Source organism: Physella acuta, unplaced genomic scaffold (assembly GCF_028476545.2).
Source record: "Physella acuta isolate Inbredline_101_S28 unplaced genomic scaffold, ASM2847654v3 ptg000012l, whole genome shotgun sequence".
In the NCBI taxonomy this organism is placed as follows: Eukaryota; Metazoa; Mollusca; class Gastropoda; family Physidae; genus Physella; species Physella acuta.
In genome coordinates, this window is record NW_026731532.1 from 416,770 (window position 1) to 444,320 (window position 27,551).

The window sequence follows — 27,551 nt, forward strand, 5'->3', positions numbered from 1 at the left end:
TTACTAGTGTTTAGTTACTGCTGTATGTAGATGATGAAAGCTTGTTGTTACCCACTGTACTGGGCTGACCAAAGCATGCAACTTTCTGTATGTGGATGACAAATCTAGGAGTGAACTGTATTTAAAATAACTAAATGATTTACTCATGGGCAAAGGTAATTTTTAAAGAAATTTGTGACCAGATTTTTAATTAATTAAAATTTTCCACTAAAGACACTAAGCTGTTCATCAGTAAAAAGTCATTGAACTTAAGAATTAGGTCTAACAACACAATTACAAACATGTAAAATAAATTGCTTTGTGGCCATGGCTTTTCACCTTAATTTTGAGCAGTTTTGTGTAAGATGTATATTACATGAAGTGTTAGTTTTTGTATTGGTGAAATGTTCTTGTTTGAATATAGCATTTTTGTTTACCCACAATTGCGTTTGTTATTTTATAAACAGAAAACTGCATCACAAACAATGTAATAAATTCTTCAAATTTTTTTTTAATTACATCATATCCATGTAAGTTTTTTCAAGTTCACAAGGAACAAATTAAAATAAAATACATTTGAATCAACTCTAATATTAACAGTTCATACATAACTACCATGCAAGCTAGGCATATTGGGCAAGTATATGCCTACCATGGATACAATCTTAACAGCAGGGAAACACAATGCACTTTAAAGAGATACACATTAATTAATTTCAAACATTAAAGGTCCTTACTTCATCAAGGATGCTTTATATATACAGATGGCTCATCCAAATATGAAAAATAAAACAAAGCAATGTTAGGGGGGAAACTTCCGCACTATAACTGACAAAACATTTAAAAACAGTGTCCTGGTGAAAGGATTTAATTTCTCAAAATCAAATGAAAATTTTTTTTTTTGGTGTTTTAGAATATACTTGCAACACAAACAAAAAAATTAAGTATCTCAAAAAGATTGTATAAAGCTTTGCAAGTGACATTAATATGGCATTGTTTTTGGCACATTTGACTATGAAAAATGACCCAGTCAGAATCCCTGGTCCAAGTGGGTGAACATACTTTCTATCATGCTTTCAAGAAATGAATTAAATAGTTAACTTTATTTATACAAAAAAAAGATGGTTTATTTATAAGGGTGAAGAGTGAGAAGTTACAGTATTAGCACCAAGCTGATGAACAGCTACTGTAGCATTTTGTTTTATTATGCAAACTTTATTTGACCGATACAAGTTACATTTAGCCATGAAATTTTTTAATCATCATCAAAGCAGAAACGCTTACAATTAGGACACTTATTAGAAATTGGTCTCTAAAACGTATTGAAAAAAGGTAATACTTCCTGTCTCCCCACTATTACAACTAAATAATAGGTTGAATCAATATTTCCATACAACTGGTTGAAAACAAATGACATGAAAAGATATGTACAAGAATGTAAGGAATTAACTGATTCATACACATCTCTAAAATGTGGTTTTGCCACTTAGTACACTCAGATCTACACAAGATATTCACAGATGATTTGAAAGACTCTGTCTGTACAACAATATATCAAGGAATGAATGGTGCTGTCAACTTTACACATTGCACTTCAATTATTTACACACGTGTCATTGTGACCATCTATCTCTAACAGTAAACTATACAACAACCCTCCTACAGGTTTTAGATGTGATCTTCAGGATTTTCTTCAGCTATGGATTTAGGTACGATACTCTTAATTCTTAGAGTAGTAATGCAGAATTTCAGTATTATGCAAATGCATATTGACAGTAGTTCAATAGTTTTTGTATCCACATTGAATGACATCAACCTATTCGATAAAAACCTATATATCAAATACCAACCTTTTATATGCTGTTGTCAATATTAAGGTTCAAATGTTGTCAGTATTAACTTTCAATAATCTTGACAACAATGAACATTTTGCTTAAAATTAACTGGATTTCTTTAAAGAAAAGAGAACAAAGTACTTGTTTTCCCCCCAATTCTGTGATTAAATGTTTGCTGCAAGTTTTGAGTCATTGCTACTGGTAGTTACCAGCCCAACAACATATGGCATACATTCAAGTGTCAGTCATGACACCATCCAGACTAAAAAAATTATTAACCAGACCGGTATTTAAGGCACAAGAAAGGTTTGATCCCATTAAGTGAAGGAAAAAAAATGGCAATGGAAATGTATCAAAAAGCATTATTACTTAATAAATAAACATTTCAATAATTATAAAACATAATTATACAACTCTAAGTTTATGTCTTAAAAAACTTTAAAAAAGCAAATCACTGGAACAAATCCTTTTTCACAATTAATAAATACAAATAGTGCTCTCAATACATTTAAAACTTCCTCAAATGCTGTGTTGAGTCTCCACTCACTTATTGTGTGAGTCTTACTATAAAACTGAAAGACTTTATTAAGAAAGAATTCCAAGAAACTTTACTTCTTGTCCAAATGAAATTTATCCTTTTAAATATAAATAAATTTCCCCTGTTGTAATCAAATGCTACCAAACCAACGTTGGCATACTGAGCAATTCAGGGGGCTCATTCTCCTCAGCCCTCTCATTGCTGCTGTTGTTGTTGTCATTGACCTCTGAGCTGAAGTTGTTGCTGGTGCTTGCAGTGGTACTGACGTTGAAACTTTGATTGTTAGTAAGATTGTAGTGGCTGCTGTTGCTGCCAGGAATGTATGGCTGGTAGTTGAAAGGGTTGTCATGTTTTTCTGTGTAGGTCTTGCCGGAGTCTTGGCTTAGGGTCCTCTCTAGAGCTGTCACAGCATTGGGTGGGATCAGGCTCCCTGAAATGGTTTGCACAAACCATTAGTAAAGTAAAAAGTAAAGTTTCCCTTTCAAACCTGGCGGTCTATGGGGCAAGTGTGGGGCAAGTGAAGTAGAGTTCACTTGTTTCTGTGACCTCGGCATATGAAGAGATAGTGTGGTCAGCACTATGCCCAGCCGCCTTTACTTTCCCTAACGTGAGTTAGGTACCCATCAGAGTTGGGTGGACTCAGGGACGGTTTAATGACTTGAACCCGGATTCGAACTCGAGGCTTACGGGTTAGCAGTCCAGCTCTCTACCGCTAGACCACTCCGTCCCACAAACCATTAGCCATTTGTTTAATTACACAGTGAAACCAAACAAAAATATTTTCTTACTACTCACCAACAATTCTTTGATTATCTTCTGTGCGGAGACGAATAATCTGCATTCTAGAAGTGGCACTCAAACCCACAAGAACACTTTCAACCTTACTCCAGACACTTAACACAGACCCACTCAGCACATGATAAAACCTGGTACGTAAACCAAAGTCACACTGCTGTCCTGTGGCTGCTTTCCTGCAACTGCCTCGCCTGGGGAAAAGTGGAGTTGTTATAATACCTTTAACATTATCACAATTAACCCAACTGTAGGAAAAAATGTTAGTGATGTAGCTTTTTACTTACAAATATTTGTGACTGCACTGTGTTTCAGAGAAGGCGTACTGGTCTTCCCATAGAGGTTCTGCAACATCAGGCAGACATTTCTTAAATTTTTTCTTGATTTCTTCTAAAGTCTCAGGCCGACTTTGTAGACCAGTGTTTGGTCTGTAGACATTATACATCAGCTCTTTTTTCTTATTTTTACCATGGATGACAACCAGCACAACAGTTTTCTTGCACATGCGATCCTGAAATCAAATTCATATCTCAGTTAAAACAAAATACAAATATTTAAGGAAACAAACTTTGAATGTAGGATTGCTTTTTAAACTATGTCAACATGTAACTAATTTATGACTTATCATGTATTTATCCAGCATCATACTTATGTACAATTATTTAGGTAATTTTGTGAATATTTGAATTACAATTAAGTGAATATGTATATACTGACCTGAAGAGAGCAGTAGAAGCCTTCATCCATTGATCCACATCTTCTCCATAGCTCTATAGCTTGCTGCCAGTGCATTCCCCTCTCTACAGCAAACTTGGTCAACTCAGTCTTTGCTGTATTTGTCAATGTATTCCCAACAAATACTTTTGTCTCTATTTTTCTAACCTTTTCCTGGCCAGAGCCAAGATCTAAAATAAAGAGAAAAAGACATGCTTTGAAAACAGCACATTACAAAACAATAGACAGCTATAGGCACATTATAACTCTCCCAAAGGAAAACTAAAAAAAAAGAAAGATTTTAAACAGATTGGAACAGAGAGGCTAAAAATTCCAGCAATTATTGAAACAAATTTAAAAACAAAAATAACCGAGATAAACTTTGAAACCAATTTAACATTATGATAAAAAATGATTTAACATAATCTAACTAAGCACTTACCCATAATGCCCATATCCCATCTGCCATTACGTTTAGCTTCTAAGATAATGGAGGTCAAATTCTCAGTGAAGTATTTAAACAAAGCATTCTGCACTGCAACTTTCATCCCAAGTATGCGATTCAAGAATTTTGATATATTGTTGAAATCTAGGGATATATTTCACAAGGTTAATGTTAAAATCATAAGATCTTGAGACTACAATATTAAAAAGCTGCCAGTTTTAAAAGGTTAGTTTCTGAATATGTAAAAAGATCCCAGTCTTAAACACACTACAGGTACATTTATTCACCTTTTTCTAAGACAGCTGCACCGGTCTTTTCATCAACAGAAATCATACCAACACCAATTAAAGCCTCTTTAACATCTGTAAAAACAAACAACACAGCGTTATTTATGATCAATTTTATTTTATTTATTCTTATAAAAAATAATTAAATAACCATACTCTAATAGATGGTAAGTTACCTTTAAAAAAATCTCCTTGATAATTCTTGGGTGGTGATACAGCTTGAATGTCACAAGGGATATCTAACACAGACTTCATCACAGTTTCCAGAGCCATTCTGCCATACTGTTAATACATTTTAAAATACTCATCAAAAGGGAAACTATGTACCATATTTCTTTATTAGAATTCATGCTATAAAAGAATGTTTCAAATACATATTACATTTTAGCTTCAAAAGGTTGATCTATGCTGTTCAATTTAAATTTAAAAAAAAAAAAATAAGATGTAGATATGAGAATGTCACTACAATTTATTTGAGTTATATAATAGTCCTTAAAAACATTTACTGTTGTTGATAATCTACCTTGTTATCAATGTTAAATCTGCTAAGATCTCTAGTTTCTGTAGCTCTGCGATCACCATGCGTTAAAGCACCCTAAAATTTCAAAAAAAAAAAAACAAACAAGCTAAGAATAATGCTTTCTTCTTGAAATAATGGAATATTTTTCTATTGGCATTTTCATACATAAAAATTTAAATATATTTATTGGATAATGTATACAAACTTTTTGTATGCATCATACACTTTAAATAGCACTTCTAGCAAAGAAATTTAACTCAATATTTAAGTGATGAGTCCTACCAAACTCTCCAGACGTTTCGCTACAGTAGATGCAAATCTTCTCTCTCCTGCCAACTCAGATATTAGAAAGACATATTCTGGGGCACTAACTTGGTTAGATCTGTGTGAACGACCTGAAATGAGTCCCAATAGCCAGTTAGTCTCAGAAGTCATTAAATTTTTATTTTCTTTATTTTCTTTACTTTCTTAGTCTAAGTTTGAGATATTTAAAAAATGAAATGAATGCCATACCAAACTGCTGTATAGCCCTATCAGCACTCCAGGGTAATTCTAATGTAATGTGAACTCTTCTTCTCTGATTTATAGCTCTTCTGTCTGCCTGGAGAGATATACCAGAGCTGGCTGCCTCTGAGATAATGGCTATAAACTGTCAAATTAAAAGAAAATAAATTAAAATTTTTAACATCGTCTCAGGTTTTATTTCTACCAGACTTGACTCAAAATTTGATAGATAACCATATCTCAGTCCTATCATTGTAAAAGAAATCAATAAATATTAAAATATATTCATTGTAAATGCTCTTAAAAATGTCATCACTGATATGGCTGAAACATAATACCAAGAATTTTTTTCCTTGCATAATATAATTCCATAACTATAAGTTCAGCTATTAACTGAAATTGTATAAATTGTACAATATAAATTGTTTTCACCTTTTCACCATCCATGAACCTCTGTTTTTCGGTCAAGTTCAGAATTTCAAGAGAAACGTCAGCCTCAGATCTAGATTCAAACTGTACTCCATCAGTTGTAGAAACAACACGTGATTTGCGACCAGTCATCTAGTGGGATAATCAATAATTTAATATTAGTAAATAAAAAAGTTAAAAACATATAAGCAACTAGTTAATAAAGATAGTACTTTAGTGTTTTTTGTCAGACATTTTATTTAAAATGATTTAGATAGATATCCATATCTCAGTCCTATCATTCATAATCAAAGAAAAAAAATCATGTTAAAAAAAAGGCTCTAATGAATCGTCATTGATATGGTTCAAATCAATTACTTGCAAAATTTTAATGGTGAAGTAAAAATATTATGTCAGCTCACCTCAGCTACACTCTCTGGGCCTCCAAGGTCATCTATCAGTTGATCCAGTGTATTTGGTGGGAGCTTCTCACCCAAGTATTCTATTCTTGCCAAAAGTTCAGATTTCATTGCACTCGCCTTTTCCCAGTTTCCAGAATCTGAAAGAGTTTAAAATCAATATCTGACGTAGAACATACATGACTAGCCTTCAAATAAAAAATGATACATGTTTATAAAGCATATTAATACATGACAACCTTAAAAAGAAATTCTTACGGCCATCAAATCCATTAGTTGAGGTTTTATTTAACAGGCCAGCTTTAGCCAGAGCTTTATCAAACACTGCATCTTCATCATCACTGGCATTCTTCTTGGAATCCTTATCTTTCTTTTTCTTTTTCTCCCTTTTCTTTTTCTTAGGGCTTTCTTTTTTCTTTCTCTTCTTCTGGCACCAAGGATCATCTATCATTTTTAAGTAAAACATACAAAACATTAATATAACAGAGAGCATGTTGTTTTATTTACAGGGTTCCTACACCAAAGTGAACTTAAAATTTCAGGAGAATGCCAGGTGTTTTTCAGGAGAAAAACCAAAATTTCGAGACATAATTTAACATTTAAACGGCTCAACACCTCCCCCCAATTTTCTACTGAGAAACATATTAAGCCTAGCAATCATAGCCATATCCCAGTGTCAAGTGTCTTAACCCCTCTCCACCTCACTAATGTCAGCCTCCATACTAACAATGTCAATAATAATAAAAAAACAGAACTGCTGAAACCATGATTTATCTTTTCAAAATGGACATGGTATCATGATTTAAATGGAAGTCTTCAAAAGTAAATAGCCTAACTAATTTTAGCTTTTTACCATTTGATGAACAAGTAGATCAACACGAGTAGCTTAGATATAGCTACTAGAAATAAACTGTACTTTGGAAATAAAACATTTCAGCCAAAAATAGAATATAGTTTTCTGATAAGTAACTTCTAAGTATTCTTTTAAAATTGCCAGTAGCGTATTCACCCCCTCCCCCTCAGCTAGACACGGTAGCGCAGGGTCAGTTTGAGTTCATCTAAGCTTATGGTTGGCCTGTAGTATACTGCTGATGACATCACTAGCGGGTCACACAGAGTTAATTTCATACACCCAACCAGCACTACCCCACCCCGCCTTGGGAAAGAGATTGTGATGCGGGATGGGAGGGTGGTAGTATTACAACATCCATGTCAATAGAAAGTAGATATAGGGCCTATCGGACTATGTTACAAATTAGCTGGGCACAAAACTAGATTTGGGCCTACTTAAAATTTTTAATTAAAAAAAAAAAGAACTTCAGGCCTATCAAACTGAGCCGCGCTCATAGAAGTGAGAAAAAATTAAACCAAGCCTACAGGTTAAAGACAGGTCTATAATTTGAAAATTATGCCATGTATGTGCAGAATCGACAAAGAAGAACATTTTACTGGGGGCGGTCAGATCAGATTACCTAGAGATCAAACGCATGAAAAAAAATATACGCTAAAATTATCCAAGTTAGTAAAATTTCAGGACTTTTTACAAAATTTCTGGAGAAATGTTAACATTCCAGGAGAATTTCAGGTGTTTTCTGGATTTTTAAAATTCAAGGAGAATTCCTCAGGGCTGCCTACCCCAAAAAAATTTTCCCCGTAACAAGAGCATAGGTTTTCCGTAAATTTCAGTATTTTTACAAATTTTTTAAATACAATGTAAATAAGACCCATATTATATGATCGTAAAGCTCATCAGCGTAATGATGACAGTCTGCGACTCGTGCTACTTTTTATTTTATGGACTAATAATTAGTTTTAAAAAAAAACGCCGTTAAATTCAGAATGTAAGGCGACAATGGAAAATTTCAAATAGGAATTGTTCTTGCAATGAGTAGTATGACGTATGAATAGGCCAACACTACGGATATCTAAACCAATGTGAACTCAGTGACCCCTCGACTGTGTGTATGTCAGGATTTTTTCTCCCGCGAACAAGAAAACGTAAGTGGCCGACGGGTGACGATGTTTAGAATTAGCATATTTCTTGAATATTTTTTTTTTAAATCTACATTTTATCAATGTAATATCTAGAAGAAAAGAACAATTTTAAAAATATGATCCGTAATTGATCTAGGTGAGCCTAGATCTCGTTGTTTAGTAAAATCTTGTCTTCTCGCACATCTCAAACAAAATGCCTCGATATCTCGCTATTTAGGCATTTAGCCGTAATACCGCCTCAGCAAATGTCTAGCCAGACTGCGCGACCAGACTTTCAATGATTTAGGCCACACCCTTTTTTTCTCTCCGGACAACACCGGCTCATGAGGTAACACAGACCACTTGCGGGGTCAATAGTTCACAATATAAACACGACTGCCGCCAGCCATGACATGAGCGGGAAGGGAAGGGGGATTGTTACGGAAGAGGCTGAGAACCTTAGAACCGGATAACACACTGAAATATAACTAGCTTAATTAAAATATAAAACTCAGACCAGGAACATAAAGTTAAGTTACCACCAGAAATTTTTTTTTTTTTACACTTAAGTCGATTTTGATCTTTACTGAAATCAAAACCGTAATTTTGCAGCATAATCGTAATTCCGTAACCTGGGTGTCAAAATCGTAAAGTTACGGGCAAAACCGTACAAGTAGGCAGCCCTGATTCCTGGACATCCTGAAATTTCAGGAGGCAGCGGGAACCCTGATTTAATTTAAATGACAAAAAACTATTTACCATCATCACTGTCCCAACCATTTGCAAAAGGGTTGCGTTCTTCATCATCACTATCAGATTCACTTTCAGAAGAGGACATGTAATCTATGTCACTTATATCTGGTGAGGAATCATTACTCTCTGGGTCACTGCTATCGTCATTATTTCTTTTTTGACGTTTATTTGGAGGCTCATCTGAATCTGAAAAATTCAAACAAGTTTTTGATGAAGGACAGAAAAATTTAAAACTAAGCTTACTTTTTAAAATAAATATTTAAAGATAAAACAAACATTTAAAAAACTATTATGAACTTCTAAAACTTTTACTTTTTTTCCACGAGTTAGGAGAATCTTTTTGTTTTTGTTTATGGCTATTGCTGACTTGCTTGATAATGTCCATAGCTCTACCACGAGTTGATGCAGGAAAATGACGCTCAACCAAAGATTGGAACACACCCCTAAAGACACAAGAGATGTGTGTGACAATAACTAATTTCATTACTACCCAATAATTTTAATAGCTTTAGTCACAAAAGAAACAGCTGCCATAAATAAATTACTATCAATAAAGGCCCAAGGGAGTATTGTCAATTATTATTTATTAGATGTTTGCAAAATGGTATTGTGACTTATACAGTACAAGTTATAAAGGGATAATTGAAATTTTTTTTGAAAAAGAATTCAAAGCGGCTATAATAAATACCTATAATTTATTATATATTCATATAAAATTCTAGGTTCACTAAAGACATACTTGGCAGTGGATACAAAGTCAGTCAGGTCACCACCTGCCTCCTCTACTTGCTCCAAAGTTCTAGCTTCACCAGTAGATTGTAAACCTATCACAACACACTGTAACAAAAAAATTAATTTATATAAATAGCAGGGAAAAATAAAAATTTAATAGAAAAATGAACACAGCTGTAATTACAGTAATAAAATGATATTAAAATAAAGAATAAGTTTTTTTATTAATCAAAGTATAATAGTGTTGATAGGAAATTCATACCTTTCCACACTTGACTGCATCTCTTGCAAGATCTACACAATGATTCACTTTTGATGATATACACAAATATTTGAAAAACCTCTGGTGAGCTGACCAAAACTGACCCCACATGCTTTTTTTCATTCTGTGCTCAGCCTCAATTAGTTCTGCTGCCTTTTGAAACATCTCTCTTGCTTCTACCCACTGTGATAAAAAAAAATTTTCCTTTAAAAAAATAAACTATGGTTTTGTAATAACTATTTTTGCAAATATTTTTTTAAAAATTACCATTTCAACTGCAAGGTTATAAACTTTCACAAAATCTTTTTCCAAAGGGATTTCATCAATTCTAAATGTCACTCCATGAAAGCTGAGTTGTCTGGCTATGTACATTCCTCTCAATTTTGCATCCATGGCAACCAGCTCCATAGCACCAACACCTCTGAAATTTTAATTAATTTGATAAAGCTTTTGAATAACGTTTAACACCAAATATTAGAAAACTAAGAAATCACATGTAATAATTTAAAATAGGTTAACATACCTTCGCTCAACAGCTTGAATGAAATCATTAAACTCATTGAATGGTGTCCCTTTTCCCCAGAGACCTAGCCGAGTCATATAGGCCATGTTTCTGGGCTCAGTAGCTCCTGTAGCTGAAGCATACACAACCCTAGCCAAGGGCAAGCGATTCTGTAGCTCTAATACTGTTTGACCTGTTTTAGTAGGTTTGCTTGAGCCAGTTGGACAAAGATTCTTTGCTTTGTGGCACTCATCAAAAATAATATACGACAAGTTAAGGATTATATTTTCAAAGAGTTTTTAAAAAAAAACCTTGCAAGTGTATGAACATTAAAAACATTAGTATTTAAGTAATGCACAATTATCCAACATGCAGTTAGGCAAAAAATAACGTAAAAAGTTTTCAAAGCTCTAAAATAAAGCCTTATCTCAGCCCTATCATTTGCTGATCATCAAAAATCAATATTAGCTCATAGTTTTCATCACTGATAAGGCCTTGGAGAGAGCAAAACAACAAATATAAAGCACTAAGCTATTTTTGTGTTAGAAGAAGCCAACATTGATACTACTATAGGTGTAAAATAATTTCAGCATCATTTTACACAATAAAAATTTCTAAAGACAATATTTAATAACAAAACCAATTCAATTTTTAGAAGATGCTTTATCTCAGCCCTATCATTTGCTGATCATGTATCATCAATATTTGCTCAGAATTTCATCATGGATAAAGCATTAAAGAACGGGAGCTAAATAAAGTATACAACCAATAAATATCACTAAACTATTCTTGCAAAAAATAATGCAACGTTAATTTTGGTAAGAGATGTAAAATTATTTTGGCATTATGATGCTTCTTTATGGGATGGCATGGTCAGATGGGTAGAGCACACAAGTTCAGATCTGGGCTTGAGTCTATAGGATGGCCAGAAGTATGTCCAGCCCTGATGGAAACCTCACTCACAAAAGGCAGTTGGTTATAATGCTGACCACACTATCTCTTCATATGTGGAGGTCACTTCATCTACCCACAGACCACAGCTTCAAAAGGCTAACACTTTACTCTATTGTTTCTTTAGCTTGCAACTATTTTATAGATCACATTACTTTATTAATAATGCCTCATCTCAGTCCTATCATTTGCTGATCATCTAAAATCAATATTTGCTCACATTTTCATCACTGATGAAGGCATAAAGGGAAGAAATATTAGCAAACTACCACACATGTGTGCTGAAATAGGCAATGGTTGATCTTTGTATATAAATGATATTGGGGTGCAGAATGCTTACAACTTAATATGCATAAATATTTAAAATAATATACCGGGAGTGATCTCCTCTGAACTTTCTAATATGTTGAAAACATTGTGAACATTGTGTTTATAATAAAGCAGAAAATCAGTGCTTATTAAAAAATTTGCACAATTACAATACTTCCGTTATACGAGGAAGTAAGAAATTATAAAACCCATTCCATATTGTTTTAGATACAATTATGTTTTTAGATGCCATACCTCAGCCCTATCATTTGCTGATCATCTAAAATCAATATATGCTCAAATTTTCATCAAAGATATGGCATTAAAAAAAGCCCCAATACAAATGTTATATTTAAATTGGGTTATCATAACTTTTCATGACAAAATAATACTAACTGTACATACTTTAATGCAGAAATTTATTTAATTAAAGACATCAATTTATAAAATTAATATAGTCTAGTTTCTATACAAGAAAAGCAAGCAGTTTAGCAATAAGGGAATTAAAATTGTACCAAACTTTAACACATTAAAACACATTTTTCACATGTATTAATTAGATATTGCTATGATGCATTATCTCAGCCCTATCATTTGCTGATCATCAAAAATCAATATATGCTCAAATTTTCATCACAGATAAGGCATCAAAAATGCATTAAAATAAAAGTTATATATAGTGGGGTTATCTATGGTTCATTTACACATTTGATTACAAAATAATACTAACCACATACTTGGAATGCAGCAATATTTATTAAACTAAAGACAGCAATTTATAAACGCACTACAATCTAATTTTATATATTAGAGAAAAAGCTGTTAAGCAGTAAGAGAATTATAACCCTCCCAAATGCAGATGTATCAGTTATAGCTAGCAAGAAAGAATCTCCATGATTTTGTAATGGTTCAGAGAACACTAACATTTTTCACATATAATAATCAGAAGTATGGATGTAAAGTAATTGCTACAATGCTTTATCTCAGCCCTATCATTTGCTGATCATCTTAAATCAATAATTGCTCAAATTTTCATCATTGATAAAGCATCAGACAGCACATTTTTTTTAAAGCTACTGTTAGCAGGGTTCATGCTCAAAAGTTCAAATAAAATTCCAGGAGTTTTCCAGGACTTTTCCAGGAGTTTAAAAAAAAAATTCAAGGAGATTTTAAAAACAAAAAAGAAACCCAATTTGTAATTTTTTTTTAAAAAAGCGTACTTAATAATACATTTAATTAGCTAAGCCAATACAAAAATTTAATTTCAGTAAAAGTTACATATTAGGATAGAGGCTATCAATCTGACTACAGACCAGTTAGAATTTTCAAAATCTGACCATAAACAAAAAATTTATGATTTTTTTTTTGTCATTAAAAAAAATAGCAGATTTTTCAGACAACCCGGATAGACCCTGAAAGAGGAAAAATACTGGGAGGGTATGGACCAAATTTTAAAGAGTTTTTCACTATAAAAGAGGTATAAATGCAAGCAGACTTCACCAATTAATATCATTTCGTGATATTTTATTGATTTTTGGATGCCAAATCCAATGATGCTAGGCTAGTCGGCCAACCCGATGAACGTGTCAGATGAATATTATATAATTTCAGAGACAAAAGTCTGGCAAGATTTCTTGATCTATGCCCAAGGGTTAGTAACATCAACTCCACAAAGTGAAGGGGGAAGGGTGGTGGGGTATGAAACCACAGTACGAGTGTTACACAACATCAAAGGCGACGATCGTCAGCTTGTCGCGTCACGGCACGGCGTAGTGGGGGCGGGTTGAGGCTATAGACTATAGATGTTACGTTGGGTGTTACATACCGTGTAGGATGGTCAGTGTCTTCCCCCACCCACCCCAGCCCATTTTGGTTGATTTGGCAAGCTAGTATTAAGCGTATTAACAATTTTTAGTCAACCGAAAAAAAGAGCCACTGGAAAAATTTAATTTATTTTCTATAGCCATTTTTACGAAAAATTAATGTATAAAATAAAATAATGAAACGTTACGCAAACCAGCATTGTTTGATTGGATTGCAGCTTTCCGGGTTTTCTAAAGAAGATTAATTTTGACGATTAGTCCTGAGCCGTAAATACTACTACAACTTGTTTTTGCTGTTTCAATAGTTTAAGACAAAGTTATGAAACATGCCTGTCTACTTTAAAAATCCAAAAGCCGACAAGTCAAACACGGGAACACATGTAGGCCTGTCTATCTTTAGAAATTGTTTATAGTATCATCCATTCGGATTAATCGCCTAGCATCACGTGACCACACACTCGGCTGTGCCACAGGATGTGTAGATCACGGCAGTGCAATTCAGTCGGACGACGGCCGATGCGTTTATTTTCGTCCCATTTAAAAACTACTATTCAATTATTGGCGGAACAAAATCAAATAATTTCGGTCGGGTTTTGCGCCGCGGGTTAATAAAATTTCACGAGATTTCAGGAGAATTTTTTTAATTTCAGGAGAATTCCAGGAGGTTTTTATATTTTTTCAAATTCCAGGAGATTTTTACGTTTTTAAGATTCCAGGAGTTTTCCAGGACCTCCTGGAATTTTAGGAGGCCGCACGAACCCTGTGTTAGATATAACCAATTAGAACTTTTGGTCTACATATTTAAGTAGCTTTATTTTATTTTAACCAAAGGATACCACACCATCAAAGTTGCTGCCAAACCATTTTAGCAACTGCTTCATTCGAGTGTTGTACTTTCCTTCTGCTTGACTTTCACCAATTAGAGAAGAATAGGTAGCAAATACCACACCTTTTTTACAACTACCGTTTTCCTTGCTTGATAGTTTGGCATAATATTTGAACTGGAAAAAATGTTCAAAGTAAGTGATAAAGGTTAAAAAATACAATGAAACTGAATAATTCAATACAAACTTTATTTGTACAAAAGTGATGAAGGTTTAAAAGTACAATGTACCTAAATTTTTCGAAATAAACTTACTTTATTTAGAGGGTAAACCTCAATGTGATTAGCACCAATATCTCGTAGGTCCCTTTCAGCATCAACTTTTAAATCATTCGACACACTCAACCTGTAGTTACAAGTTGTCATGTAGACTAATGCTATAAATGATACTTTTTAAAAATAGATCGTGACTAATAAACAATCAAAATGTTACTTACCATAGAGCTCTTTTCCGTCGCTTTAGATAATTCTCAAAAATTATACCAGCTATGGTTCTACCCTTTCCTACACCAGCACCATCACCTAATTTATATCAAAATGTATTTATGTTTACAATATTAAAAACTTATGGTTCAAAGCAGGAATTTTAAAATAGAAATTATTCAACAGATAAGATATCCAACTACACATTTAAAATGTCAGGCATGTTACCTATAAGATATCCAGCCCTTTGACCTCCAGGCAAAATCATCTCATGCTTCTGACAAGCATATGTAATGGCTTCCAACTGAAGAGCGGACAACTTTCCATCCTCATCTACACCCTCATCTAAAATGCGTAACTGATACTTTACATCTGGTGGTTCCACACTGGACAAAGAACTGGTCTCAACCACAGGATCTGGGTGCTTCTTGCCAAAATTTACTGTAAACAGAACAAGCAATACTTTTTATTTTTATCATAATAACCATATTCTTACCATAAAATTAAGTTAATTTTCTTGCATAAATGAAACTCAACATTAAACTTAGTTCAAAATTTTCACTAAAGTCTTAATAACCACAATGTCAATTCTAAACTACTTACATTTACTAGGCTTATACTCTGCATAGGTTTCGGCATGACCAAGTTCCTCCACCTCTTCTTCTATCTCTTCTTCGTCTTGAGGTACCTGAGAGAGTCCACGCTGCAAATTCTGAAAAATAGCAGTTGAGAGGCGCTGCCCAACATTTGAGAAAAGAAAAAAAAAAACAGAAATGAATAAATGAGTTTGGAATATGCAAAGAGAATTAAAAAAAGAAATGAATAAATGAGTGTATAAAGAAAATAATCTGGAAAAAAATCTTGAACAAAAAATCAAAACCTTTTGGGGGGAAAATTACCTGTGCACTGTGAACCCTTCTTATTGCCTGATGATCACTCCATGTTTTAGAAAGATCTTTGCTAGACATAGACATTCTTAAATGAGGACCAGCAACATTAGTCTGTAAAATAGTGAGTATCAAACTTATACAACTGACAGTAAACAAACCAAAAAAGAAACTAAAAAAAAAACCATTTAGCAATAAAATGTATTGTAAGAAAACATACCATATCTGTAACAGTTGGAATGTTACTCAGAGGAGCCTGCATGCTGGAAAGAGTGCCCATTTGGCCCAGCTTTACGTTGACAGGGTTTTTTTGAGTTGGTGTAAATGGTAATTTGGATATTTTGGTGTTTGTTAGAGACTGAGCTGAGGACTGAATGCCTTGAGCAGTTTTCAAAGTGCTAATTATAGGATTAGGCATAATTAGTGAATTTGGGTTCTTCTGTAGGCTCTGGGCTGAGAAAACAATAGGCTGAAGCTGTTGAGTGGTGGGAGGTGTTGGAGGCTTTGACACAACATGAATTGTTGCCTGTGTAGAAAATAATTGAAAATGATCACACAAACATTATTTACTTACTTCCATAAAATTAAAACATTAAAAGATTAAGAGGTTAGATTTTATCACAATGTAGACGTAGGTCAAAATCAACAGATTTTTTTTCATGAGTTGGTCGGCAATTCTTTTCTAAATGAGTAATTGGATTTCCATTAATAAAGAAAAAACACCTTTCTACTTTATTAACAAAAAATTGGACATTCAAATGGGATAATTCAATTTCTGAGGAATTTAAAGAATATTTCAACAAAGAGGGTGACTGCATGTATCGCCATTTCCCCATTCATGCCTTGAATTATTTTATTTTTTATTTTAGAAGAAAATAAATCTAAGTTAAAAATAGATCAGCAAAAAAATCTCTAATTGGGCTACAATAATACATAATCTCCCATATACAAGTTTAATGGTGATACTTAAAAAACAATCTTAGCACTAAGAATTAAATTAGGGCATTTAAAAATCCAATGATAATATGTCTTTATTTTACCTTAGATTCACCAAGAGCACCAGGGGTGGTATTCACAATTATTCTGGAGCCATTTTTTAAATTTGGTAATGAACTAACAATTTTAGTAATATCTTCAGTGCTGACAGCTTTACCACCACGAGTAGTAACCTTCAACACTTGTGATGGACCATTCTGTGACTGAATAACTAATTGCTGAAACGAGAGAAGATACAATTTCAAGTTAGAGATGTTTCATGACACACTGCAATTGTAATGATCTTTATTCCTTTCTGCCCAATAGCTAAGTATTAAAAAGCAGTTTATTTTAAAGAATACATATATTTGGTACATTTAATGCAGCTTATAATTCAAAGTAATACACATTTTTATGTATAAAATTATGGTCTAAGTTTTAAATTTTCCCAAAACTGTTTCAACTACATTGCTTTTAACAATTAAATAGCTTATGCAATAATTTCACAAACATAATTAGTTTTTAGAACAGTTATAGTTACAGCATTTAAATCAGGTCATTTGAAAGAGATCAATCATTTTACCTGTCCTTGTGGCATGCCATTGGCCATTGATGAGGCAGGAATGCGAATTATATTTCTATTTGTACTTGCATCAAAAGTAGCAGAATTATTGGAGAGGATGGATGTACCAATAACCTATAGAAAATAATTAATAGAAGATCTTTAAACCTCAGGCCTATTCATTTAAGAATCCATAGTAAAAAAAACCTGAAAAAACAAGTACACCATTAGTTGGGCTTTAATAATATCTGAGCAAACATTAGTTAGATGAGCATCATAGTTTCTTATCCTACACATTGACAATAATTGAAAATATAAATCTAACAATTCTGAAAATGTTAGAGCCAACTAATTATATAATGTAGTAAAATAATTATAAAATTTGGTTGACAATCATGTGAAACAAAAAATAAACAATTATTAAAAGTTGTAGTACTTATTATTAGGAAGTTAAGATTGTTCAAACAAGTAATACTTCCTGGAGTATAGTTTTAATTTTACTATAACAGGAGCATTTCAAATAATGGGTTCATTAAAAAATCATATAATTGGGTTAATATTTACATAGTTATAGCTGCATTTCAAAGAGAACATCTATTTTTACCTAGTATTAATTTAGATTAATAGCTCATTTAAAATAAATAGTAAATACTATTTGGACAAAAATTGTTTCTGTTTTTTGTATTAGAGAAACTAGCTTTATCACAACTGTAAGTAATATTCATAAATATGAGCAGATCTTAACCATGTATTATTACTTTTATAGCCTATTAGATTTAATGAATAAAAACAGATGTTAACAAACTGAGAAATCAATAACGTATCCAAAACTCACTTTAAAAAAAAATAATTAAACATTTATAGTTTATAATCAAAGTAGTTGAGCACAGCTCTCCTTATGTGACAACTTAAATTTTTTTAACAAACTTGTTTAACGGAGTAGTCAGGTTATGACAATGTTAGTAATAACAAGAAACAAGAAGACAATGGAAATTTCACCTTTTTTGCATGAGTTTTCAAGATGGATCTGAAAATTACAGACTAAGAAAAACGCAACAGGTAAGAGAACAGAAATAAAAATCAAATTTAAAGCAGCAGTGGCAATTAATAAGCTTCAAACTGACAATTTAACAAAAAACAATAAAGATGATTGAAAAGCTAAATACAAATTCACCCATACCTGAGGGCTTGACACTTGATGTACAACAGTTGGAGGTAATAAATGCCTTGGTACTGGTTGACAACGGATTTTCTGTTGCTGAAGAGTTGGCTGGACTGTTTGTGTACGAATAACACTAGTTGGAGTTCTTATAATTCTGAATGATTGCATGCCCTGTGGGGCGCCCTGCTGGTTCTGAGATCGAATCATTTGAGCTGACAAAATAGTTTGTTGCGGTCTGATATGTGGAGGGTTTACAACTGTCATTGGCTGGCTAGCCTGAATGGCAGACTGCTGTAGATTCTGCTGATTATGACCAACAACTTGTCGCATGACATTTGTTGAATTGGCATTATGAATCCCCAATTGATGACCAGAAGATATCTGAATGTTTTGAGAAAGGGCTTGACCCACTTCCTGAGATTGAGCCTGAAATATATTTTAAATCTCATCTAAAAGATAATTTTAATGATGTTTCAATTAAATTCTTGCCAGTGTAGATGGCTACTATAACAGTGAAATGTTGGTAGATTGTATCTTGGGAGTGTGTGTGTATTGCATCAGGGAGACTGGCTGTGCGCAAAAGGAACAAGGGAGGAGAGGCGAGAAAATGGCTATGTCGGTGTGGACACGATGCCTGTGTTAAACAAAATAAATATGAAAACTTGCAAGATGAAGGCTTGTCTTTTGATTTTGTATGTGTAATATAAAAGGTAGGAGAAAGGCCTGTGACAAGTTTATATCGTGAACCCAGTCACACAAAAAGCCTGTGACAGCTACCCACAGTTTCAACTGTGTAAAGGAATTACTATGGCTTTTTTATTACTATATAGTATAACTATTGATTAGGGAGGGCCTGGCCTAGTGGTAAAGCGCAAGACTTCTAACCTAAAGTATCTAGTTTGAATACTGGTTTAAGTCAGTAGAAAGTCCTCGAGTCCACCTAGCTCTGATGGGTACCTAGTGACTACACTATCCCTTTATATGCTGAGGTCACAGAAACAGGTGAACTCTACTTCATTTCAAACCGTCAGGTTAGGAAGGGGAACTTTAATTTTATTACGCCATTTTACCTCTGCACAGTAAACTCAGACAAATTGTGTGCATAATGCTCTTAATTTTATTTTATAAAAAATTTAATATGTAGAAACTTTACCTCCAGACCATATGATTCATCTTGAGTTCCATCATCAAAATCACTAAAATCAAAAGCCAAATCATCTCCTGATATCCCTGCGCCACGCAAGGCAGCAGATATCAGATCAGGGAAAGCCTCACCTGACTGAAGAAAAAAATTATATTTAAACATTACAATCTATAAAATTCATTTGCAACTACTTAAAATTTCATGCCTTTCATAATCTATGACTATAACATGTAATTTAAAGAATAACTATAAAAAATTGCACAAACCGATTATAACTACTACAATTTGTTACTTCATGACCGACAATTTACCAAAAAAAAATGGTATTTGTCGTTTTACAGTAAATATTTAGAACATGTACATTAACTTAGAAGTTAGTTTGTACCAGAGAGTTTATAAGATTATATTTAAGATGTTATTTCCTATAGGCCTAGTTATTAAACTTGTATTGTTCAATAAAAAAAACCCATTTAAGCAATTGCAGTCCAAGCCAACTAAAGGACTTTTTAAAATCAAATTACAAAAAAAAAATTAGGCTATCTATATATATAATTCTCTTCTTCGAGCCGTTAGAAAACAAGCTGCAAACGCTCTCCCTACCTCCCCACCCCTACATGGTTTTAGTGAGCTGTGTTCACTCTAAATGTTTACAAGCAGAGCCAACGATTTTAAACGTAGGGGGGGGGGGAGGAGGGGGGGAGGGAAGGAAGGGGGGGGTTATGGTCCTTAACGAGCTACTTATAGTGTTTTAAAGAAATATTTTCAGTGTCAGCGTTGGTACTGTCGAATTCACAAATTATGAATAATTGAAAATTAGAAACAACTAAATAGCGGCGTATGTTATGCCGCGGGCCGGCTCGTTAGGAGTATTGATGTAACCTTAGTCCAACAATAGTCATCCAAATATGCTATGGGTTGTTGGTAGTATTGTAATAGTCAGTATAGTTAGGGTTTGTGTTAGTGTTGACAGTGGTTATGAGTATTTAGATTACTACCAGTATCCCCTTTTTAAAAAAACTCCATTATTGCAACATCAGATGGCATCCATTTATAGCGTCAACAAAGATTTTGAATTTTCTGTAGGTATTATTAGATCTTAATATCAAAAGTTCAACCTAGAATGTGTTGAGGAAATAATTGTGTTTTAACCCTTAAGTATCGGCCTACATATATCTTTTGTTTTATTCCTTTTCCCCATACCAACTAAAACTCATTAAATCCTTAATTTTTTTTTTGGTTGAAAAACATTAAAAGTATTATCGGTACTTGAAGGATGTAAGCCTATTATAATTATAACATTAATAATAAAACGTAGGCCTACTGTTCATTAACTCTAATTCTGTTTATCATTGGCTTATCAAAGAATTATGAGGCTTAATAATAATTAGGCCTATTATTTTATTAGGGGTCATTCATAAATGACATCACGTCCCAAGTGGGGGAGGGGATGTTCGGACTTAATTCCTCTATATAGGCCTACTCCAGATCTAGATTAGATTTTTTTTACAATGGTGATAAAAATATCTCTCTTCAGTCGGACAGTGGAGAAAATCTTTGAATTTACTTAGAAGATGCTTCTGCCCTCTAAGCTGACTGGCAGATGATGCAAAATGCAATGACCTTAATAGTTGCAAATTGGGATCAAATTACCCCTAATACAGGGTTCCTACACCAAAGTGAACTTAAAATTCCAGGAGAATTCCAGGAGAAAAAACCAAAATTTCAGGACATAATTTAATGTTTTAATGACTCAACACCCCCCCCTCTTTGTTACTAAGAAACATATTAAGCCTAGCAATCATAGCAATACCCCAGTGTCAAGTGACTTAGCCCCTCTCCACCTCACTAATTTCAGCCTCAGTACTAAAAATGTTAATAATAATAAAAAAAACAGAACAGCTGAAACCATGATTTTTCTTTTAAAATGGACATGGTATCATGATTTAAATGGAAGTCTTCAAAAGAGCCTAACTGTAATTTTAGCTTTTTACCATTTGATGAACAAGTAGATCAACCTGAGTAGCTTAGATATAGCCTACTAGAAATAAACTGTACTTTGAAAATAAAACATGAAAATATAAAAAATTTCAGCCAAAAATATAACATAGTTAAATAAAGTTTTCTGATAAGTAACCTCAGATTTTTTTTAAATTGCCAGTAGTGTATTCCCCCCCCCCCCCCCCCCAAGCTAGACATGGTAGCGCAGGGTCAGTTTGAGTTCGTCTAAGCTTACAGTTGACCTGTAGTATACTGCTGATGACATCACTAGCGGGTCACACAGAGTTCACTTCATATACCCAACCAGTGCTTTCCCCCACCCCGCCTTGGGAAAGAAACTGAGATGCGGGATGCGAGGGTGGTAGTATTACAACACGCATGTAAATAGAAAGTAGATATAGGGTCTATCGGACTATGTTTAAATACTTTCAAATTAGCTGGGCAAAAATTAGATTAGGGCTTACTTGATATTTTTAACTTAAAAAAAAAAGAACTTCATGCCTATCAAACTGAGCCGCACTCATAGAAGTTAGAAAAAAATTAAACCAAGCCTACAGGTTAAAGACAGCTAAATCTATAGGTCTATAATTTAAAAATTATGCCTTGTATGCGCAGAATCGACAAAGCAGAACTTTTTACTGGGAACGGTCAGATCTGATTACCTAGAGATCTAACGCACGAAAAAAATATACGCTAAAATTATCCAAGCGAGTAAAATTTCAGGACATTTTACAAAATTTCAGGAGTTTTCTGGATTTTTAAAATACAAGGAGAATTCCAGGACATCCTGAAATTTCAGGAGGCCGTGGGAACCCTGCTAATAGTTTTGCAATAAGCTCAACCCTTAATAGCTGCACAATGGACTTATATTACATCCATTTTTCAGATAAAACTGTACCATGTGGTAGAGCAGTGGCACTTCGGGTGAATTGTTAGGGGTTGAGGGTTCAATACACAAAGTTATAGAGTATTGTTATATATAGGCCTACTAATAGGCCTATCTATAGTAAAGAGATCTAGTCTGTATGCCTAAAATCATGTTACAAAAAAATTGTAATAGCCTGTTTAAGTTTTTATCGTGTTAATGCCTGTCCCATCAAGACAGCACAGAAGCTTGAACAGTGAACATTTAGAATTTAGACTAGAATACCCGTCATCCGTTGGATAACTGTGGGTTTCGGGGGTCATCCATCAAAAAACATCACGTCTGTCACTCAGAGGCATAGCGACCCTTCCCGGCGCCCGGGGACAAAGTTTTCGATTTGAACCCCCCCCCCCTCAAACTTTTGATGTGCACCCCCCCCCCCCACTCAAACTTTCGATTTGAACCCCCCTCAACCTATCAATTTATTTTTCCAAACCATTTTGGCGCCCCAACAGATGCCCCCCCCCCCTTCCCCCCGCCTCCCCTCCCCTACCGTCCCCCCCCTCCTCGGTACGCTACTGCAGTGTCACTTATCGTCACAAAAAACAGACCCCACATTCAAATATATGTTTTTTATCTTTTAAAAACACCGATTTCGGACTATCCCTTCATAAACTGACGTCACAGGTGACCTACTCAACTCTACTTCACCTGCCCAGTGTCCTGCCAAGTCTCAGACAACATGTTTTTATCGTTTAAAAAACAATTCCAGCCGAGCATGTATCTGACCACACTATCCTTTCATATGCTTAGGACAAAGAAACAGATGAACTCTACTTCACCTGCCCTGTATCTTGCCAAGTTCAGATAGGCAACGTTATCATTCACATCTAAAAAAAAAAAAAATTGAAAAAAAAAATTTCATTGACATATTGGTCTAGAACCCGTGCCTCCTGCATGAGAGCTGACTACGCTACCATTTTAGCTATTTACTCGTGACGTCACAAGTGAATTTTTATACTATACTATGTGTCTCCTTATGCAACTTGATTTACGGCGTATAGATTCTAGATCTAGATCTAAAAATAAGTCTAGTAGTACTAACTTTCAAATTAAATTTTATCTTAAATAAGCCAAACAAAGATTTATATAAATAATTAAGGCCTGAAATAGATTCTAGATGTAGAATTTACATTAAGTCTAGATCTAGAATTTACATAGAAACCTAGTGACCTACATCTAGGCTAGATCTAGATCTAGGCTAGATTCATAAATTTCCTTCGATAGCTGATCTTTAGATCTAGAGAAATTTATCGTAAAACTAAATGAAAAAGACAGTTGAAAATTGATATAAGTGTTGGAAAGTAATAAATACAGCAAACGGACGTATTGTTTAAGTTATAGCCGGCAGAAAATTAGCTTTGTAACGCGTTAAACTTTTGAATGGGCCACAAAGTCTATGATGGAGTCCGCCATTTTTATCGTACCAAAAAGTTAACATATCAAGGGACGTCACTATCCCCACAAAGTTTATTCAAAGTATTAACATTTTTTAAAAAATACGGTTAATTTAACTATGAATAAATCAATAAATTAATTAACGTCTTTAAATAAATGTGTGATTAACAGTCTGTCTGCATTAAAAAATTATTCTCTACCTACATACTATTTTACAGCTATCCAGATTGAGTCGAACATATCACAATAGTCGATCAGGCAAACAAACAAACAAACAAAAAAACAAACAAAAAAATAAATATTCAAACATGTAAACAAACTTGACTTTTAGTAGTATATAGATGACAAGAATAACTAGGTCACTGTAGCGCTGTTTTATAAACATTCATATTTAATTCATAAGCATCTTCTTCCTGCTAAAATTCTTCTGGAGAGAAAGTCAATAGATCTAGATTTCTATATGCTAAATTAACTTTAGGTCATTAGGCTTATGCCTTACGTACAGGTACCGACTTTGTATAGAATCTACTTTTATAATCCCAAAATTTAAAAAACAGGCCTTAGATTTTTTACATCAAAATGCATGATTGCCTGAAATTTAGGCCTAGAGTAAAGTTCCACGCGCGGTCACACATAGCGAACTCCCGACTTTCATCGGGCGCTATTTTGTAACCGTTTAACACAGAAACAAACCCAAAGTACTATATTATTCCTCTGCCTTTCTACTCTTAATATGTATCAATCATTTTATATTCCTACGCATTGAATTTGAGATATTCATGTTTTAGTGACGTGCTACTTGCGATATTTTTTTCCCCTCTCTTTTTTTCCCTGCGGCCATCTGAACCGGCTTGCGTAACGATCGTGTTTTATACGTTTTAATCCTAGTTTAATAAATAAAATAAATATTTTACAATTTTAAACGTGTTGTTGATTGTATTATTAATTAATAGATTTCAAAACCAAATTAAAAACATGTTAATTAAATTAATTAACGACATTAAAAGTTGACCCAGTGATGACTCAAGGGACGCAACTATAATAATCATAACAAAGGGACGTAACAACCACTGACAAGACATAACGTAACATTTGCTTAGATATGCTTGTATGTAGAGACACAAACTAGATTTAGAAGAAGTAGATGATCGAAATAATTTAAAACAGCAGAAAAAAATAGAAATTATACAGATTCTAGGCTTAGCTTGAAATGTAGAGCATCTAGAACTAGGCTAGTCTAGCTCAAGTCGTTGGTTACGCAGCGCGGTGAAACCACCCAAATCGACACCCAAGCTGCGGCCACCCCTATTCACCCATCAGGTTGCTTTATTAGCCTAATCTATCGTATGTACAGTGTCCCGCACATATTGTAGAAGCTATTTATAGTTAACCTAGTTATAAAAAGCTTTGATTGGTTGGTTTATTCATCTCATCCGGGACCTAGTGTTTTTCATACGGGGAACTAGAATCGCCTTCGACGTCATACCTCGAAACTTTAAAATTTAAAAACTCGACTTCCAGAAGGAGAAAAACAAAATAATTTGACCTGGATATATTTAGAAATGGACAGGTTTACAGCAGATATCGGTAGTTTCGTATAAAACATCAAAACAAATATTGTACGAAGCGATAAACAGGCGATGACCGCACCGGTGTTTTAACCGCACGTGGAACTTTACTCTAGATCTAGCAGTAAAATTTAGAATTTTGGGCCTTCAGTAAGATTAGTTCATAATTTTAAAATAATTTGATCATTAGCCTGAATCGTACAGGCTATGTACTTAGTAGCGTACACAGAAAAAAATTAAACAAATATTTTTACATTATTGAACAACACATAATGTCACATATCAAGGTAGATAAACAACACGGATTTTCCTTCTTTTTCTTAGTAAAAAACCAGATTAAAAATGAAGAGGAAAAAAAAGGGTAATCTATCGTTTTGGGTACGTAAAATCGCCCGCGGCTATTAATGTACGAAAACGTTACCTCATTGTCAAAGCTGTAATAGAAGTATATTGTGATATGTTTGTGTCAAATATTATAGATAAATGAATAATAAACCTAAATCAATGGCTAAATATATCAATATAGGCCCGAAATTAACTTTAAACAGCAGTGTCTGCAAGCAAGATTTGCTATATAAACAGCAGCCATTTGTAAAATAGATTGACTTCCGCCTGAATCTTGCGCTATAAGTCTATAAAAATAAAACTTTAACAAGATGGCTGCTATAGTAAATGAGCATGGTTGCATCTGTTGGAAACATCGCTGGTATTCATTTATTACTGAAAAGTTTTAATTCAATTGTTTAGAAACAGGTACATAAATGAAACAAGGAAACATTTTTGTATTTTTCAAAACATAAATCCTCCTCAAAATGTGAAATAATTATTAAAATGTAAGGAGTCACCTGTTTTTCACATTACTAGTCGCGGGCGATTTTACGTACCTAAAACGATAGATTACCAAAAAAAGACCACGTTGGTTATTTTGATTGCACAAATTATGTGCAAAACGCTTTCATAAATCCATTAGAAATGATTCCTTGAGAGTTTATTTAACTTAAGATCCATAAATCAAGTGGATACTATTCATACCGGTGATTCTGTATTCATTTTTGTTGGACTGCTTTAGAGCACACAACCTTCTCGATGTTTGTCGGCCATTGCCTATTTTTACCCATGAGTCAACGGGGTCTTTGTGCCAGGTCCAATTAAACATCTCCGTTTGGTTTGCCTAATATCTACTTATCGTTGTATCATTATTATAATGTGTAGTTTAAATAAATGTAACGATAATTTAAACAATAAATGTATGATATTTTTAAAATAATTTTAGAGAGAGTTTTTTATATCAAATTATTATTTAAATGATCGTATATTTCAAAAGCACATGTCATTACTATCTGGCATCCCTTTCACTAGGGACGGCATTCCATGGTTGGAAAGCCTGTGTTATGTAGCCTATACTAAACTAGTAAACCATCTTCAATGAATGAAAGTACGTGTTAGAAATAAGCATTACTATTGTAAATATGTATAAGTCTTAACTAGCCGATGGTGAAAACTTGAATACTAAAGCGAACATGGCAATGCAAACTAACGCTGTAAATGTCTGGGGCAAACAAACAAAAAAAAGGGGGGGAGGAAGTAGAGTAATTATATATATATATATATATGTTACGGTCAAAGCCCGAAGTGCGGCCAAACCCCGGATTGGCCGGCCAATGCGCGGATTAGCCGGCTCTCTTGGCCAAAGCCCGAAGAACTTAAAACTAAGATCGTATTTCGTACATTGGCCTTCCAATGCGCGCACTGGCCGGGACGTACAGGCCAAAGTCCGAAGTGCTTAAACTTGACAGCGTATTTTGTACATTGGCCGGCCAATGCGCGCATTGGCCGGGATGTCCTGGCCAAAGTTCTATCTAGACTAAGTTGTGATCGC

General features: G+C 33.9%; 1 protein-coding gene across 2 annotated transcripts; it reads right to left on the bottom strand.

The window, feature by feature from the left end:
• Positions 1 to 444: 444 nt before the first annotated feature.
• Positions 445 to 26,792, bottom strand: LOC131935067 (protein strawberry notch homolog 1). Of its 2 annotated transcripts, XM_059291356.1 has the most exons (32): positions 26,705 to 26,792; positions 19,793 to 19,918; positions 18,658 to 19,065; positions 18,477 to 18,518; positions 17,499 to 17,612; positions 16,981 to 17,154; positions 16,161 to 16,466; positions 15,953 to 16,054; positions 15,657 to 15,765; positions 15,282 to 15,494; positions 15,068 to 15,152; positions 14,886 to 14,976; positions 14,584 to 14,748; positions 10,686 to 10,927; positions 10,430 to 10,583; positions 10,163 to 10,345; positions 9,908 to 10,005; positions 9,481 to 9,611; positions 9,175 to 9,354; positions 6,700 to 6,885; positions 6,445 to 6,581; positions 6,047 to 6,175; positions 5,624 to 5,759; positions 5,393 to 5,505; positions 5,114 to 5,185; positions 4,767 to 4,872; positions 4,591 to 4,665; positions 4,301 to 4,447; positions 3,862 to 4,049; positions 3,432 to 3,655; positions 3,148 to 3,338; positions 445 to 2,782 (listed from the first exon to the last, which is right to left on the bottom strand). In XM_059291356.1, exons 1-32 carry the CDS (start codon positions 26,720 to 26,722, stop codon positions 2,490 to 2,492), a joined length of 4,938 nt encoding a protein of 1,645 aa, XP_059147339.1. In that variant the 5' UTR covers positions 26,723 to 26,792; the 3' UTR covers positions 445 to 2,489. The 2 variants fall into 2 exon arrangements, with proteins under 2 accessions (XP_059147339.1, XP_059147348.1); XM_059291365.1 differs by lacking the exon at positions 18,477 to 18,518 and having other exon boundaries at positions 446 to 2,782.
• Positions 26,793 to 27,551: the final 759 nt, after the last annotated feature.